The 19692-nt window shown below is 47.6% G+C and overlaps 1 protein-coding gene across 1 annotated transcript in view; it reads left to right on the plus strand.

Moving 5' to 3' along the window:
- P4HB (prolyl 4-hydroxylase subunit beta) overlaps positions 1 to 19692 on the plus strand; it is a 73997-nt gene that overhangs the window by 17626 nt on the left and 36679 nt on the right. The window contains exon 2 of the mRNA XM_033961071.1: positions 13547 to 13753. Coding sequence (XP_033816962.1) covers positions 13547 to 13753 — 207 coding nt within the window. The remainder of the gene's footprint in view (positions 1 to 13546; positions 13754 to 19692) is intronic.

Genomic DNA, 19692 nt, shown 5'->3' on the forward strand with positions numbered 1-19692 from the left:
AAAGTGCTGTTGTTTAACAATTACTCCGTGCAAGTGGCTGCAAACATATCACCGTTCTGCACAATCTTCACAACCGAGGCCTCCAATTCGCACTGGTGTTCCTGGCGAAGCTGCATGTGTGGCAGGATGGCAGAGCGATTACCCTTGCCAAGGTGAAGGAAGCCAGGGCAGTTATGGAGTGGCTTCCTGCCCAATTTACTGCTTTTGCAAGACCCTGTGCGGCCTGATGGACGACTTCTGTGTTTCCTATGGGGAATGGCGTAGATTTTGCTGGGGACGTCTCACTGGGCACAGGGTTTTGGCCCTAGGGTTTGATCTTTGGCATTAAACACTACAAAAAGGATCTTGAAGATAGGAAGTGAGGTAAGTTGAACAACTCAGAGTATACAATCCTCACTCAACAGGATGAACCATTCAAAAAAAGAAGAACAGACCAACTTGTGACGTTCTTCATCTTTCTTTATTCAAAAATTTTTCTTTCTTTTTTCATATTATTCTTACTCCAATGCTCAAATGCCCGACGGGACCCGTTTTGCCAAACAGGCTTTATCAAGGGTTCCAGCAAGGAGCACTTAATTTAGCTTCCTCTTGCTCCACTTCAGAAAACAACTCAAAACCCACCTATTCCCCGAACAGAACCCTTAATACCCCTCTCCTACCTCCCTCACCCCATCCACCATTGATCTGAACTCCATTCTCTCCTTCTTATTGTACATTCCTAACCTGTTAACTTAAAAGACCTGTACATTCCTTTCCTGATAATTTCAACGACTTCATTGTTTGTAACTTTGATTAATTGATGTGAACCTTTCTTAGGTGTCAAGCACAAGGTCTACAATATCTTTTTCACCTGTTTTCGGAGGAGGGGAGCCTGGTCACATTTGCCGAGCTGCAACGAACTTTTGACCTACAGGCTAATGATCTCTTGGCCTATTACCAGATCTGTCACTATGTTCAGTCCCTCCCAGTGGCTGCCCTTACTGAAGTCTGCAGGGAGGCGCTTTCGGAACTCTTCACCCTTTCAGCCCAACAGAGGATTCCTCTACGATTTCATTTTGTGGGGATCTGGGATTGTCAACCAAGTACGAATCTGGATATATTAGCGACAGCGTGGGCTGAGGACTCGCATTGCCAGTTGACTGCTCAACAAGTTACAACGGGTCCTGAAGAACATTCAGAAGGTGTCACCCAATATTAATCACTGGGAAATACAATTGAAAATTGTTCTTAGACTTTACATTCCACCGGAACGTGCAGCCCGGATGGGGATTACTGCGTCGCATTCTTGCCCGAAATGCAATCAGGCTCACGCATCTTTTAGTCACATGTTTTGGGCCTGCCCCGCAATCCAACAGTTTTGGAGACATCTTGGCCTATATACCACATCGCTTTGGGGAAGGCGATGGCTTCCGCAACCGAGGGCGTTATTTGGATTTTATAATATAGCCTCGCTCAAACCCAGGGGAATGTCAGCATTTATCTCCAGAGCCCTTTTGATGGGAAAAAAAGCCATCTTCACCAACTGGCTCTCCCGTGATCCCCGTCATATGCACAATGGAGATCCCTAATGATAGTGCACGCAACACTGGAGAAACGCATGGTGGGAGACTTGACTCTTGGCCCGGGTCGCAAATTTTGTCAGGTGTGGGAGCACTTCTGGCAGGACCTCACACCGCGTGCTCGCAGTAGACTTTTGAATCTTTAAGATTTTATTCCCACTCTCAGCTGTTGGACTGGCCATGGATTCTTGGGGAGGGGGGATTGGGAGGGGAACTGATTATATTGTTGAAAATGTTATTTCCTGAATGGTACTACTGTTTGTATTTGCTTCTTACTGCTGGAATAATAAAAATAATTTAAACATAATTGATGTGAACCGCCTAGAACTCCCTGGTATGGCGGTATACAAAATAAAGTTATTATTATTATTATTCCAGCGATCAACCACCCTTTCAGTGAAGAAATATTTTCTGGTGTCGCCATGAAATTTCCCTCCCCTGATTTTCAACGGATGCCCTCTTGTTGGCGTGGGTCCTTTAAGAAAGAAGAGATCATCTTCCACCTCGATACAGTCCGTGACATATTTGAACGTCTCTATCATGTCTCCCCTCTCTCTGCGTTCCTCGAGTGAGTATAGCTGCAACTTACCCAGCCGTTCCTCATACGGAAGATCCTTGAGTCCTGAGACCATCCTGGTGGCCATTCACTGAACCGACTCAACTCTCAGCACGTCTTTTTGATAATGTGGCCTCCAGAATTGTACACAATATTCCAGATGGGGTCTCACCATGGATCTGTACTACGGCATTATGACCTCAGGCTTAAGACTGACGAAGCTTCTACGGATACAACCCATGATTTGTCTGGCCTTGGATGAAGCTTTCTCCACTTGATTGGCAGTCTTCATGTCTTCGCTAATGATCACCCTCAAGTCATATTCTGCTACAGTCCTTGCCAGGATCTCACCATTAGGGTGTAAGTCCTGCATGGATTTTTGCCGCCAAGGTGCATGACCTTGCATTTTTTGCCATTGAAACTTAGTTGCCAAGTCTTTGACCAATGCTCCAGCAGGAGTAGGTCCTGCGTCATACTGTCGGGCATTGAGCTTTTGTCGGGCACTGTGCTTTTGTCTATTGTGCTTTTGCCTACTATGTTACATAGTTTGGCGTCGATCGCTGAATAATTTAATTTTACCTCGAAGCCCTTTAGCCAAGTCTCTTACGAAGATGTTAAATAGGATCGGGCCCAAGACTGAGCCTTGCGGTACTCCGCTGATCACCTCCGTCGTATTTGATGATATAATAAGTAACGTTAAAGTATAAAATGATTGTATTTTGTGTTATACTTATTGTAAGTTTTAAAAATGAATAAAGATAATAAAGATTAAAAAAAAAAAGTATGAAGTTTCAAGTTTAATTTTCATTTGATGAATCGCTTATAACAATATCTAAGCGATGTACAATTTAAAAACCATTAGAATGTGGTAATACATTTAATTTACGAAAGTTAGACAATAGACAGACAAATTGGACAAACGGGAAAGAGTGGGAAGGAGGGGGAAAGTTACAATTTCGTTATTTGTTAGAATTTTACATCAAAAGGAAAGCACATTGGGTAATAATGGGGCAAGATAAAATTAAAAAAAAAAAAAGAAAAGAAAAGACAAAAAGAATGAAGGGCATTGGTTGAGGCCGCAAGCTGCATGGCTGTATTTTTTATAGAGTTTCAGGTCAGATCATTGTACCGTGGAGAAGTGGCACCAGGTTCTATCTCCTGCAGCTGATTCTTTTTCTGTGTGTGATCCCTTCTAGGTGGGTTGGGGGTTCCTGCGAAGTTTGTCCTGTAATTTTGTTTAAAGTATTTAGCTATAGGATTAATTGGGATTCAAGTGGAATGATTTATTATCCCAGGACAAGCAGGCATGATATTCTCGCATGTGGGTGACGTCATCTACGGAGCCCCGATGCGGAAGCATTTTCAAGCAAACTTGATTGAAGATTTAAGTTTGCTCTGCTGCTCCACGCTTGCGTGCCTTCCTGCTCCACTAGGGGGTGCATCCCCTCGTGGTCTCCAGTTCAAAATTTTCCGCTGAGCCTAGAAGTCGTGTTTTTTCTGGCTCTGCCCCAACTGCCTTCTAGCACCGCGATTTTTCTTGTTTTTCATCGTTTAAGTCGCTGTGCGCGAAATTTTTTCTTCTTCAACTTGATTCCTGCTTCGTTTGACCGACCCGGAGGCTTCCGGGTCCCCGTGGCCGCGTGGCTACTCGAGCCGCGGCCACTTTCGATTCTATGTCCCGGCCTTTGACCGGCTTTAAAAAGTGCACCCGGTGCGAGCGGCTTCTTTCCATCACAGACCCGCATCGCCGGTGCATCCTCTGCCTGGGGGCCGCTCATCCAACCGACTCCTGTCCCCAGTGCGCTACTTTCCAGAACCGGGCCCTCCGTCGAAGGAAAGCCCGCATGGCGGATCTTTTCGCCCCAGACCAACCTTCTACCTCGGCCTCGAGGTCGGCCCCGGCCTTGACCTCGGCCCCGAATACCTCGGCATCGCCTCGAGACTTGACTCCGAAGTCCTCGGGACAACAGAAAGCCTCGGCTCCGGGTAAGTCCCCTCTTCCCTCTTCAGGTTCTGTACCAGCGAAGAAACCAACCTCGGGGACACCGGCGACGCATGGCGGAAGTCCCATGCTTACAGCCCCGACGAAGCCCTCCAAGCCTTCGGGCCGTGCCTCCACCACACGGGAATACTCTGATACGAGGTCGCCCCCGGTGGAGTGCACCGAGGCAGGGGACATGCCTTCGATGCTGTCCGTGCCCGTCTTCCAGGACTTACTCCGAGCAATGATCTCGTCGGAGCTGTCTGCTGCAATGGCCCATCTACAACCGGCCTCGACCTCGACCCCGCATGTGCCAGACCAGCCTGAGCCTCGCGCCGAACCACCTCGGGGAAAAGTGCGCAAACTTCGCCGCATCTCATCCTCCTCGGACTCCTCGCCGAGGCACCCGAGGCGCTCTCCCTCCACAGACCGCCACAGGGCAAAACGGCGGGCTAAACCAACAGAAACCTCGAACCGCCGTACCTCTAAGAAGGCCCGGGGTTCCCCCACTCTACGAGGCCGTTCACCTACACCTCATACGGGACCGCTGAAGGTGGCAGAGTTATCACTCTCCAACCCACGCATCCTCCGAACTCCCCCTCGGACCGGGGCTCCGATCCGAGGTTTCGGGCTTTCACCAAGGGAGTCCGGATCGAGGTCACCGATTCGACATCGATCGGTACCCCGAACCCCGGCATCGTCTCCGAGGGGCTCCTCGAGACGTCGGAGATCCACGACCCCAGAACACTTTCACAGTACTTCCCCGGTCTCGGAGCTTGGATCGGAGCAGGAACCTCGCTACTCTAGGGAAGCCTCCCCATCCTTCTCCACCCGACGGAGGTCTCGTTCACCGACCCCCCACGGGGCCTCGGGAACATCCCGACCATCCTTCTCACGCTTTGTCCAGGACACGGGCCACGCTTTGAATTTAGACCTCCAGTCCGACTCCAGATACTATAAAGAGTACCTAGCGGAACTGGATATGCCATCACTACCCAGAGAGTCCCTTCGCTTACCGCCTAACCCGATACTCCAACAGGCTCTCTTCAGGAACCTGGAGACCCCCTATATGGTCACAGCCGTGCCCTCCAAAATGGAGGCCAAGTACCGTACAGTACCCTTTCCGGGATTTGAACAACCACAGCTCTCCCACCAGTCGCTGTTAGTAGAATCCTCCTTAAAAAAGGCTCACCCCTCCCGGGTCTCAGCGGCAGTCCCCCCAGGCCGAGAAGGCCGAACCCTAGACAAGTTCAGCAGGAGACTATATCAAAATGCGATGATGGCCTCTAGGGTGCAAAGCTACACTTTCACCTTCACATCCTACCTCAAACATCTCATTGGACTACTGAGAGCCTTTGAGACTGACCTACCGGCCTCCCGCCAAGGAGTCTTTAACCTACTTTTGGAATCCCTCTCCAACCTACGCCTCCATCTATTCCATGCGGCCTACAATGGCTTCGAACTCTCCTCCAGAGAGGCAGCTTTTGCTATCGCCATGCGCCGACTAGCTTGGCTACGCCTGGTCGACATGGACCCCAACTTACAGGACCGGTTGGCTAACCTCCCCTGCGTGGGAAAAGAACTGTTCGATGACACTATCGAGGCGGCTACAAAACGCCTCTCCGAACACGAACGCTCGTTTGCCTCCCTCGTCCGACAAAAGCCCAAACCGCCCGCGTCCAGGCCGTATAGGGCCCCTCCGCGCCGCTACCCACAAAAATCCACTCCTGCCTTCTCGCGGCCTCCACCCAGGCATCCGCAAGCCCACCACCGGGCCATGCCCAAGTCCCAACCTCCTGCGACTACCAAACCATCCCCGTCCTTTTGACGGGATACGCGGAAGGGGGCGGGCCCCCTCCGCCATAGTCCCAGGCCTCCTTCCCATCGGGGGTCGCCTCAAAGCCTTTTACCCTCGCTGGGAACAAGTCACGTCGGACGCATGGGTCCTTGGCGTGATCTCATCAGGATACTCTCTCAACTTTCGGACCATTCCTCCGGAAAAACCCCCAAGGAATTGCCCTCCCAACCGGACGCAGCTACCCCTACTCCTCTCCGAAGCTCGAGACCTGCTTCGCCTGAGAGCAGTGGAGGAGGTTCCCCCCGACCAACGGGGGAAGGGCTTCTACTCCCGTTACTTCCTGGTACCGAAAAAAACGGGAGGCTTACGCCCAATACTAGACTTGAGACGCCTCAACAAATTTCTGATACGAGAAAAATTTCAGATGCTCTCCCTACCGACCCTCTACCCCCTGATTGACGAGGGCGACTGGCTCTGCTCCCTCGATCTGAAGGAGGCGTACACACATGTCCCAGTGCACCCCGCTCACCGCAAGTTCTTGCGTTTTCAGGTAGGGGACTGGCACCTACAATACCGTGTCCTTCCCTTCGGCCTAGCATCGTCACCTCGGGTCTTCACCAAGTGCCTCGTGGTGGTCGCAGCAACCCTACGCTCCCAGGGCCTCCAGGTATTCCCCTACCTGGACGACTGGCTGATCAAAGCCCCGTCCAGGGAAGCGGTTATCTCAGCGACCCAACAGACTATTACCTACCTACAAAGTCTGGGGTTCGAAATAAACTTCCCAAAATCTCAACTACGCTCCTCGCAGTCCCTACAGTTCATCGGGGCCACGCTGGACACTGTTCGCCTCCGTTCCTTCCTCCCCCCTCCGCGTCTAGAGGCGTTAGTAAGCCTCAGTCGAAGGTTTTCCCTGGGCTCGGCAGATGATGACTCTTCTGGGCCACATGGCCTCCACCGTCCATGTCACACCCTTCGCCCGCCTCCATCTGAGAATTCCTCAATGGACCCTGGCCTCTCAATGGCGTCAAGACCGGGACCCGATCGACCGCCCCGTGACAGTGACGCCTTCTTTGCAATGATCGCTCCGCTGGTGGGCCGACTCTTCAAATCTTTCCAAAGGTTTGCTCTTCCTCACCCCACCCCACAGCAAGATACTCACCACGGACTCGTCGGAGTACGCTTGGGGGGCCCATCTGGACGGCCTACGCACTCAAGGGATGTGGGTCAGCAGAAGACCGTCGCTGCCACATCAACGTGCTAGAGCTTCGGGCCATCTATCTCGCAGCTGTAGCTTTTCAACATCTGCTCCACGACCGAGTGGTTCTCATCCGAACCGACAACCAGGTAGCAATGTACTACGTAAACAAACAAGGGGGAACAGGGTCTTGGTCCCTTTGCCGGGAAGCCCTGCGCCTCTGGAAATGGGCAATCTCCAACAACACCTTCTTTCGAGCGGTGTACATACAAGGAGAACAAAACTGTCTGGCGGACAGACTCAGCCGCCTCCTCCAGCCACACGAGTGGTCACTGCACTCTCAGATCCTACAACAGGTGTTCGAAAAGAGGGGGACGCCTCAAATAGATCTATTCGCATCCCTCCACAACCACAAGCTGCCTCTCTTCTGCTCCCGGATGTACTCCCCGGACCGGCTCGAGGCCGACGCCTTCCTCCTCGACTGGGAGGGAAGGTTCCTATACGCGTTCCCGCCGTTTCCTCTGATACTGCGGACGCTTGTCCACCTGAAAACAGTGCAAACCACCCTGATCCTGATTGCTCCTCGCTGGCCACGCCAGCCTTGGTTTTCCCTTCTACTTCAACTCAGTGTCAGAGATCCACTGCCTCTGCCTCTGTTTCCCTCTCTACTATCACAGGGTCAGGGTTCGCTGTTACATCCCAATCTTCAATCTCTTCATCTGAATGCTTGGTTTCTCTCCCCCTGACTGCTCTCCCCGTGTCTCAATCAGTCAAGGAGATATTGGAGGCCTCTAGAAAGACCTCAACGAGAACCTGCTACTCCCAAAAGTGGACCAGATTCTCAACCTGGTGCTCCTCCCACAGCCAGGACCCGGTGTCCGTCCCCGTCCCTCTGGTCCTTGACTATTTACTTCAATTATCTCATTCCGGCCTAAAGACCAACTCCATTCGAGTACACCTCAGTGCGATTGCGGCCTTTCATCAGCCCCTGGAAAGGAAAGCCCTCTCGTTCCATCCCTTAGTCTCTCGCTTCATGAAGGGTCTTCTGAATGTCCACCCTCCTCTCAAACCCCCTCCGGTGGTTTGGGACCTCAACGTGGTTTTGGCTCAACTAATGAAACCTCCATTTGAGCCCCTAGACAAATGCCATCCAAAATTCCTAACTTGGAAGGTAATTTTCCTGCTTGCGCTCACTTCCGCTTGGCGGGTTAGTGAGTTACAGGCTCTGGTAGCGGACCCACCCTTCCACGATATTCCATCACGACAAGGTGGTACTCCGCACCCATCCAAAGTTCTTGCCTAAAGTAGTGTCTGATTTTCACCTCAATCAGTCCATTGTCTTACCTGTGTTTTTTCCCAAGCCCCACTCTCACCCCGGAGAGGTGGCGCTCCATACTCTTGACTGTAAGAGAGCGTTGGCCTTTTACCTCCAACGTACTCAGTCACACCGGAAAGTCCCACAATTGTTTTTGTCCTTCGACTCAAACCGGTTAGGTCACCCAGTCTCCAAGCGCACCTTGTCCAACTGGTTGGCCGACTGCATCTCCTGCTACGCTCAGGCTGGTCTCACGCTGCATGGTCGAATAACAGGACACAAGGTCCGAGCGATGGCAGCCTCCGTAGCGTTCCTCAGGTCCACACCTATTGAGGAAATCTGCAAGGTTGCCACGTGGTCTTCGGTTCATACCTTCACCTCCCACTACTGTCTGGACTCTCTGTCCAGGAGCGATGGCCGGTTCGGCCAATCGGTTTTACGAAATCTATTTGCTTAAATTGCCAACTTCCCTCCATCCCTCTTCAGTAAGCTTGGAGGTCACCCACATGTGAGAATATCATGCCTGCTTGTCCTGGGATAAAGCACAGTTACTTACCGTAACAGGTGTTATCCAGGGACAGCAGGCATATATTCTCACAACCCGCCCACCTCCCCGAGGTTGGCTTCTTGGCTAATTAAGTGAACTGGAGACCACGAGGGGATGCACCCCCTAGTGGAGCAGGAAGGCACGCATGCGTGGAGCAGCAGAGCAAACTTAAATCTTCAATCAAGTTTGCTTGAAAATGCTTCCGCATCGGGGCTCCGTAGATGACGTCACCCCACATGTGAGAATATCATGCCTGCTGTCCCTGGATACGGTAAGTAACTGTGCTTTGTGTGAAATGCCTGTGTGGGCTAGCCTATATAGGACACACATCTTGCCCATTCAAAACACGTATGATTGAGCACTGGCATTCTATTACCAGTAAGAAAGTGGAAGCCCCTATAGTGTAACACTGTATGCAATACCAGCACAGTTTTGATGAATTAGGCTGAGGAAAGGAGATAGAAAACTGAAATTAAGGATTGAGCAACAATGGATATTTAGAGCAAATACAGTTGAATCTTGTGGTCTGAATAGGATGATTGAATGGCAATCCTTCTACTAAATAGTAATGTTTAAAATGAGGCTTTTCTGTTCTTGAATAAAGTAGTGCTAAGACTTTAATAGTCAGTGCAGTAAACAGACACCAGCTAAGTAGTTCAATTTGGGTCTGCCTCTGGTGCATTGAAGCTTACGTTCCTGCTTAATTTTGACATCCTTTTGTTTGGAAGGAACTCAGTTTTAGTCTCCTGACGCAGCGGACTTTGCCTGCTGAACAAATGGCCCTTGAGATTCTTTCAATAGATGAGTTTTTGCAGTTGCAGATGAGCGTGGGAATTCTACAACGGACTGAGAGATGTGATCATGTTTTTTTCTGTGGACTGGAAGAGGGGCTGTTAGCGCCTTCTTGGAGGGGGGGTTGCTTTGTGCTGGTTTGATGGGAGGCTCGCTTTGTTTGAGTTTGACTCCTGTGATAAAAGAAGCCAGGGGAGATGCTGCTTCATTTGAAAGTAAGTTCGACCTCATGTCTTGTACTCTGTATAAACGTCTGTATTGCCCTCAGCTCATACAGATAAGTGTGTTGTTTTGGGGGCTTTTTTTGGGAGGGGGGTGGGGCGGTTCCTCTTTCTATTTTTGAGACCTCCTTCTTCTGCCAGCCCTGTTGTGCTGTTTGTGATATTATGCTAGTTTGTTTGGAGCACTCAGTGACTTTTTTTTTCAAAGTGCTCTTTTTCTGGCGTAATCCCTGCGGAGAACCACAAGGCTCCCCACTATCCCCCTCCCTTTTCAACATCTACTTGGCCCCTCTGGCACGGACACTAGCCGACTTAAACCTTAAATCATTCATATACGCTGATGACATCACCATTATTATCCCCCTAACTTCATTCACTCAACAGACGGAACAACTCACCTCTTCTATCCTCACCAAGTTAGAACTATGGACCTCACAATTTAAATTAAAATTGAACACCGAAAAAACCAAATTCTTCCTGGCAAGCCCTACTCATAAAATAACAAACACTTCCCTAAAACTGAACGGCCTAGATTATCCTATCAACCCCACCATAAAAATACTTGGAGTCATCCTAGATAGATGCTTGACCTTCGAAGACCATACTAATGCCCAGGTCAAAAAATGCTTCTGCTCCCTCTGGAAACTTTGCACCATCAAACGCCACTTCGACCACCTCTCCTTCCGTTTACTGGTCCAATCATTAATCTTAAGCATACTGGACTACTATAATATCATATACCTGGGAGCCTATAAAAACACCATCAAATGTTTAAGAATAAAATGCTGCTGTCCGCCTCATTTTCGGCCTCAAAAAATATGACCACGTTAGCCCTTACTACACTAAACGCCACTGGCTGCCGGTGGAGGCAAGAATCATCTTTAAATTCGCTTGCCTCTGCTTCAAAACCTTAGCAGGCTCTTCACCAATTTACCTATCTGAGCACCTTGAAATTGCTGGCCCCTCTCGTACTCGAAATACCTACCTGTTTTCCTTTCCCTCCCTGAAGGGCTGCCTTTACAAAAAATTCCTTGACCGATCCCTAGCATTCCAAGCAGGCAAATGGAACAAATGCCTCTCTACTCTCATCTCCAATCCCCCCCCCCCCCCTATTAAACATTCAGGAAATTAATCAAAACCTACCTTTTTGACAAATTCCTCTGATCTACCCTTCCTCCTCCTTTGACCTCGACTCACCCCCAGACTCTTTACCTCCGTATGTAACACTGCCATTTGTAACACCGCTGTATGTAACTTATAGCAAATGTAACTACTCCGAATATATAACCTAAGCTGCAAAAAAATAACTTCACCGTAAAGTTAACGTCTAAAATGTAAATGTAACATGACTGAAAATGTATAGTCTATTATGTAAATGTAACATTAACGAAATTGTAACTTCGCTGTAAATGTACAGTCTCTTCATCTGTTAACCGCATAGAACTTCCATGGTAATGCGGTATACAAGAATAAAGTTGTTATTATTATTATTATTCTGGCATATACAGCCAATTATATGATTCTGTGCTCTAGTATAGCATAGTTCGTTTACACAGCTAAGGCTGCCATCTATGCTGGTTGAGTCTGAGGCTGCTTTGAGTAATTTTTCAGGGTATAGGTGGCTCCTGCAGCAGAGACAGGTACTGGTATTGTAATGTTTTCCCGCTGTGAATTGATATCATATATAACTACCCATAGATGATTGGCATTTTGGTGAACATCAACTTCCCTGATCACTATATTAGCATTTAATCATGAAGAGGGTAACCTATATGGAGTGGTGGATGCACCTCTGAGCTGCTTTATTGGGCATCTTAACTGTTATGTCATCTCTAGTATGTCTTGGCCCCTCTTTTGAGAAGTAATTAGCCTTTGTACTCTAGGGTGCTTTGTATGGCGCATCGAGCCAGTAAACCAAACTTACTGATATTAGGCTTGAAAGTTTTTGTTCTGGATCTAGAGCAATGGGCCCGCCAGATACTATTTTGAGGCTCTTGGTTTTATAAAGAATGATTCTTTATGGAAAATATGTCCTTAAGTGTCTGGCGGTCATGTCCAGCAGTTGTGTTCTGGAACATTGCCCGCCTTACTGCTGTAACCTCACGCAAGCACTTTAATAATAATAATAACAATTTATATACCAAAGGACCATGAAGTTCTATGCGGTTTACAATGATTAAAAGATGCTACAGATTGAGTAGAATTAACAGAGTTAAGAGCTCTAAAGATCAGTTATTGTGGACTAAGATTGTACAGGTCAGTTGCCTAAATACTTGAGGAACAGATATGTTTTTAGGTGTTTCCTAAATTCCCCATAAGTAGTAGGTATCTGTACATGATTGTCCTCTTCACTCCACCTCACAATCGCATACAGATGCAGGAAAGCGCTTGCGTGAGGTTACAGCAGTGAGGCGGGCAACGTTCCAGAACATAAGGTAACCATTGGAGGCAGTGCAACTTGTGCATGTATCCGGTGCTGGAGGAGGTGAGAGCTGAAGGCGGTTGCGGATGCGACTGCTGGACACTTAAGGTACAAGTTTTCCATAAATAATCATTCTTTATAATACTGAGGGCCTCAAAATAGTTGTTCCAAAATTCTCTTGCAGTTGATACTTTGATAGTTTTTCATTTTCTGCATGTTGTACTACTTTCAGCTGTGTATAGCTGAAATTATCAGAATCTGTTAAGGAAACATTTATAAACTATAATCTTTTCTTAATTGCTTCTGATAACCAAATCTTAATTGCTTCTGATAACCAAATCTCCAACCTATTGATAACTACCCCAGACTACAAGATGTTCAGAAAGGAAATAAAAACTATACTCTTCAAGAAATCCCTTAATAAAGCTTAATACCATGAATACTCCTTCTTACCTTCCCTTCCCCAATCCCTGATCCTTCTTATCCCTCTCTTGGAAGCGATCTCTGATCTAACTTTGTAACCCTTCTTCCATAACTCTTTTTGTAATCCGCTTTGAACCGAAAGGTAATGGTGGAATAGAAATCTGTAATGTAATAATCCACATTTTGGATTTGTAGGTACTAACCTCATGCATAGTTGTCATTTCTTTAATAAGACATTAACTATTTTTTCCGTGACCCTCCAAGTACCTACAAATCCAAAATGTGGCCCTGCAAAGGGTTTGAGTTTGAGACCGCTGATCTAGAGTAAATATAACTTTAGATCCAGGTCAAAGATAGATAATATAAAATAAATTTACTGATTCAACCCAAAACAAAAAAAACAGAATTCTTCATTATTCAAACAGTGGATGCTTCATTGCACCAAGCACAAGAAGGATAGGGTGATGATGAGAGCATCAGTTCAAGGCTGGGATGGCAAGTAACTTGAGGGGGAGCACTTACCAATTCTTGGACCTTGGAGCAATTTTAGCAGGTGGTAGCAAAGGTGCTGGTACCAGATATAAAGCAGGGTTTTTTCCCCAGATGTGCTACATTTAAGGAGACATTTTGTAATTAGATTTGTTTTGCAATAATTCATTTACCAGTTTTTCTTTAGGTAGCCAAATGATCCCTTTTAGTCCTTCCAGTGCTATATATGCTACTCTATTCTTCTCCAGATGCTCCTTGGTGTGGCCACTGCAAAGCTCTTGCCCCAGAATATGCAAAAGCTGCTGGTATATTGAAGATGGAGCAGTCTGAAATCAGATTGGCCAAGGTTGATGCCACAGAAGAGTCAGAGTTGGCAGAACAGTTTAGTGTTCGTGGTTATCCAACAATTAAATTCATCAAGAATGGAGACATCAAATTCCCAAAAGAGTATTCAGGTAAGGTATAAATATCCTTTAAAACAGATTCACTTTCTGGTCTTTTCTTTTTCAGTGTGTTCAGTTTTAACCTCTTAACAAGTTAATTATTATTAGGATTTTATATACCACCTATCAAGGTTATCTAAGCGGTTTTACAATCAGGTACTCAAGCATTTTCCCTATCTGTCCCGGTGGGCTCAATCTATCTAACATACCTGGGACTATGGAGAATTAAGTGACTTGCCCAGGGTCACAAGGAGCAGCCAGCCATTAAAGCAAGCATTGTCAAGTAATAGACTAGGGTTCCTTCTGGAACATAATACATCTGTGAGCAAGGACTGAGTGATATTTTCATACTCTGCACACACTTTCCTTATGGATTCACCCCATTAAAGTGTGGTTAACTTTATTCTTGCTATTCTTTTGATTTACCTTGTTTGAATCACACTTTCATAAGGATATGAGAAGCATCCCTTTAAAAAAAAGTTTATTAATAGCAAAACACTGGCCTGGGGGGTGGTGGGGGGGTGGGCTTAACATAAGAACATAAGCAGTGCCTCCGCTGGGTCAGACCAGAGGTCCATCGTGCCCAGCAGTCCGCACACGCGGTGGCCCAACAGGTCCAGGACCTGAACTGTAATCCTCTATCTATACTCCTCTATCCCCTTTTCCAGCAGGAAATTGTCCAATCCTTTCTTGAAACCCAGTACCGTACTCTGCCCTATTACGTCCTCTGGAAGCGCATTCCAGGTGTCCACCACACGTTGGGTAAAGAAGAACTTCCTAGCATTCGTTTTGAATCTGTCCCCTTTCAACTTTTCCGAATGCCCTCTTGTTCTTTTATTTTTCGAAAGTTTGAAGAATTTGTCCCTCTCTACTCTCTCTATGCCCTTCATGATCTTGTAAGTCTCTATCATATCCCCTCTAAGTCTCCTCTTCTCCAGGGAAAAGAGACCCAGCTTCTCCAATCTCTCAGCCTATGAAAGGTTTTCCATCCCTTTTATCAGATGTGTCGCTCTCCTCTGAACCCTCTCGAGTAACACCATATCCTTCTTAAGGTACGGCGACCAATATTGGACGCAGTACACCAGATGCGGACGCACCATCACCCGATACAACTGCAGGATAACTTATTTCGTTCTGGTTGTAATACCCTTCTTGATTATGCCTAGCATTCTATTTGCCTTCTTAGCGGCCGCTGCGCACTGTGCCGTTGGCTTCATTGTCATGTCCACCATTACCCCCAAGTCCCTTTCTTGGGTACTCTCCTTCAATAATATCCCTCCCATCGTATAGCTGCACCTCGGGTTTCTACTTCCCACATGTAATACTTTACACATCTCAACGTTGAACTTCGTCGCCCATTCCCCTAGTTTGTTCAAGTCCCTGCAAAGGGACTTAACGAGATTGGAAGACTGGGCAAGAAAATGGCAAATGAGTTTTAACACTGAGAAATTCAAAGTCATGCATGTAGGGAAAAAGAACCCTATGTTCAACTATAAAATGGGGGGATCGTTGCTGGGGGTGAGCAAACTTGAAAGAGACCTGGGGGTGATGGTGGACACAACATTGAAAGCGTCAGCACAGTGTGCGACAGCCTCAAAGAAAGCGAACAGAATGTTGGGTATCATCAAAAAGGGTATCACGACCAGGACAAAGGAAGTCATTTTGCCGCTATATCGGGCGATGGTGCGCCCACATCTGGAGTACTGTGTCCAGTACTGGTTGCCGTACCTCAAAAAGGACATGGCGGTACTTGAGGGAGTCCAGAGAAGAGCGACAAAGCTGATAAAAGGTATGGAAAACTTATCATACGCTGACAGATTGAAAATGCTGGGGCTATTCTCCCTGGAAAAGCGGAGACTTAGAGGAGACATGATAGAAACCTTCAAAATCATGAAGGGCATAGAGAAGGTAGATAGGGACAAATTCTTCAGGCTGTGGGGAGCCACAAGTATAAGGGGGCACTTGGAGAAATTGAAAAAGGACTAGTTTAGAACAAATGCTAGGAAGTTCTTTTTCACTCAGAGTGTGGTGGACACATGGAACGCGTTCCCGGAGGCTGTGATAGGCCAGAGCACGCTACAGGGGTTCATGGAGGGTCTAGATAGGTTCCTAAAAGAAAAGGGGATTGAGGGGTACAGATAGAAGCAGAGGTAGATTATAGGATTAGTCAGAAACCACTTCACAGGTCATGGACTTGATGGGCCGCCACGGGAGCGGACCGCTGGGCGCGATGGACCTCTGGTCTGACCCAGTGGAGGCAACTTCTTATGTTCTCTTTGCAATTCTTCGCAGTCCTCTTTAGTCCGAGCTCCACTAAATAGTTTGATGTCGTCCGCAAATTTTATTATCTCGCACTTCTTCCCTGTTTCTAGATCATTTATGAATATATTAAACAAGCTTCGAATGCTTGCGCAGATGAGGACAGAGCTTGCAAGGATGGGGGAGGGGGATGGAGATCGATCCCATAGGGAGAGGGACAAATTTGTCCTCATGTTTATCTCTAACAGGAGAACCAGAGAAGGTCGAAGACTGTGCAATACAATGGTCTTGAATTGTCCTTTATTGTAAGACTAGTGTTTAAGCCCGTTACATTAACGGGGTCCTAGAATATATGACTGGCTGTCTGTCTTTATTTATGTCTCTCTCCCTGCTCCTGTCTCTTTCTTCCTTTCTTTCTGTCTCTCTCCCTCCTGCAATTTTTCCCTAGCCTCCTTTGTCTGTCTGTATTTTTTTCTGTCTCTCCCCTCCCCCCCCCACTTTCCTTTGCAGAAGCAGCAGTGATATTTCCCTTCCCCTCCAAATCCCTGTGTAGTAGTAGCAGCATTTCCCCCCACCACCACCCCATTCCCTTCTTTTCCCCCCCTCCCCCACTTTCCTTTGCAGAAGCAGCAGCGGTATTTCCCTTCCCCTCCAGGTCCCTGCTGAAGCAGTAGAAGCATTTTCCCCCACACCACACCCCATTCCCTTCTCTTACCGTGAGCTGCCCTGCTCCGTTTGGCCCCTCCCACTTCCTTTCCAGCGTGCTGGCCTGCTGTGGCTGAAGGTTTTTTTTCGGCGGCTCTTCTCGCGATCCCCGTGGTGGCAGTTCCTCCTGTTCAAAGCGGCCTGCTGAGGTTCGCGGCCGGCTGTAACGAACCTCGCAGGCCGCTCTCCAACTTGGTAGCATGTTCCCTCAGACGCGATTACGTCAGAGGGAACGTGCTACCATGTGGAGAGCGGCCTGCGAGGTTCGTTACAGCCGGCCGCGAACCTCAGCAGGCCGCTTTGAACAGGAGCGGTAACGTTTTTTGCGGGAAGGGGGGAGTCTAGTAAGTACACAGGGCCGGACGCAAGAGGAGCCGCCACCGCGAAAAACCCCAGCGAGACCGCGAGTCAATTTTGCAGCGCCGTAGTCAATTTTGTTTTGAATGTGTGAGCAAGCAGTGAGGTTTTTTTTCCTGCAGGAGTGTATGAGCGGTAGTGGTTGTTGCGGGAGAGGAGGGGGTAGTTGGAATTTGTCAGCTTCGCGTGGGGCCGTAGTAAGCGCGGGGCATGCTGCAGTCTTGGCGGCCACGGACATACGGATCACGGAAGCACGCCGATAAGACTGCGCATGCGTCGCCTACGGTTTTATTATATAGATAGCAATGGCCCAAGAACCGAGCCCTGCGGAACACAACTCGTGACCCTCCTCCAATCCGAGTAGTGGCCCTTTACTCCCACCCTCTGTTTCCTACCCGCCAACCAGTTTCTAATCCATCTATGTACGTCTCCTTCCACCCCATGGTTCTTCAGTTTCCGAAGTAGGCGTTCGTGGGGTACTTGGCCCTTATCTGCCGTCTATTTCTATGTTTACTTTGTCAAAGGCCTTTTGGAAGTCTAGATATATGATGTCTATGGGGTCACCTCTGTCCATCCGTTTGTTAATTCCTTCGAAGAAGTGCAATAAGTTAGTTAGGCACGATCTCCCCTTGCTGAAACCATGTTGGCTGGTTGTCAGAAGTTTTGTTTCTTTCAAAATGTTCATCGATGTTGTCTTTTATAAGTGCTTCCATCGTTTTCCCTGGAACCGAGGTCAGACTCACCGGTCTGTAGTTTCCCGGGTCACCTCTTGATCCCTTTTTAAAGACGGGCGTTACATTGGCTATCTGGGATCATGCCTGTTTTCAGGGATAGGTTGCAAATTTGCCGCAGTAGTTCCGCTATCTCCTCCTTTAGTTCCTTCAGAACCCTTGGATGGATTCCGTCCGGACCCGGGGATTTGTCAGTTTTTAGTTTTTCTAGCTGCCTGCGTACGTCTTCCAGGCTCACTTCCATGGATGTTAATTTTTCTGCTTGATCTCCCTTGAAGATTTGCTCAGGTTCCGGTATGTTGGATGTGTCTTCATTTGTAAATACAGACGAAAAGAACATGTTAAGTCTTTCTACTACTTCTTTCTCTTCCTTCACCACTCCCTTCCTGTCTCCATCGTCCAGCAGTCCCACCTCCTCCCTGGCTGGCTGCTTCCCTCTAACATATCTAAAGAACGGTTTGAAATTTCGAGCTTCCCTGGCTAGCCTCTCTTCATACTCTCTTTTGGCTTTTCGAACCACACGGTGACATTCTTTTTGATACTTCCTGTGCTCCTTCCAGTTGTCTTCAGTTTTGTCCTTTTTCCATTTCCTAAATGAATGTTTCTTATTGCCTATCGCTTCCTTCACTATTTTAGTTATCCACGCCGGGTCTTTTGTTCGACTCTTTTTGCACCCCTTTCTGAATCTGAGGATATACAGATTTTGTGCCTCGCTCAGTGTCCTTGAAAAAAGACCAGGCTTGTTCTACCATTTGCCATTTTCTGGAAGTGTTCCTAAGTTTCTTCCTTACCATTTTCCTCATTTCTTCGTAGTTTCCTTTCCTGAAGTTGAAAGTTGTCACTATGGTTCTATTTCCTTTCGGTATTCCTACTTCGACCTTGAACTTGATCATATTATGATCGCTGTTTCCCAACGGTCCTACTACTTCCACTTCCTTTGCAGGTCCCTTTAACCCATTTAAGATTAGATCCAGAGTGGCATTTCCTCTTGTCTGTTCTCTTACAAGCTGCTCCATGAAGCAATCTTGTATAGCCTCCAGGAATTCTGTCTCCCAAGCTCATTTTGAGCTTCCAAGACTCCAGTCTATCCCAGGATAGTTGAAGTCTCCCATAATAACCGTGTTGCCGCTTTTGCATTCACGCTTCATCTCGTCTTCCATTTCTTCATCGATATCTCTGGTTTGCCCGGGTGGACGATAGTATAGATCCATCTTTATTTCAGTCCCTTTCCTTCCCGGTATTTTAACCCATAGCGATTCCAGCTTGTTGGTCGTCTCTGCTTTGTCCATTTTTGTCAATTGTATGCTTTCTTTTATGTATAGGGCTATTCCACCTCCTTTCTGTCCTGACCTGTCCTGGCGATAGAGCTTGTACCCCGGCAGTGCTATATCCCATTTGTTTTCTTCATTCCACCATGTTTCAGAGACTCCAATGATGTCTATGTTTTCTGCATTGGCCATGGATTCCAACTCCCCCATTTTGTTTCTTAGGCTCCTTGCATTAGTATATATATATATGCAATTTAGATCCTGGTATTTTCTTGTCTTCATTTCCTTTCCCTGTGCTTCGGTCTTTAGTTTATTCTCTTGTGCTACAGTACTTCTAACCTCCTCTTCTGTGTTAGTCAACTCCTGTAATTTGACCATTGTTTCTTCCCAGCCTTTTTCCCCTTTAGTATCTTCATGGGATACCTTCTTCCGAATCGTCGACGCTTGGTCGACTGTCGGCTTTCCCCTTCTTCTTAGTTTAAAGCCTGTTCTATTCCTCTCCTGACATTGTTTGCTAGAAGTCTAGTTCCCGCCGCGCTCAGGTGCAGTCCATCTCTCCTGTAGAGCTTGCTCTTGCCCCAGATCGTTGTCCAGTTCCTCACGAAGTGGAATCCTTCTTCCTCACACCATT

The sequence above is a fragment of the Geotrypetes seraphini genome, chromosome 10 (assembly GCF_902459505.1).
Source record: "Geotrypetes seraphini chromosome 10, aGeoSer1.1, whole genome shotgun sequence".
Lineage (NCBI taxonomy): Eukaryota > Metazoa > Chordata > Amphibia > Gymnophiona > Dermophiidae > Geotrypetes > Geotrypetes seraphini.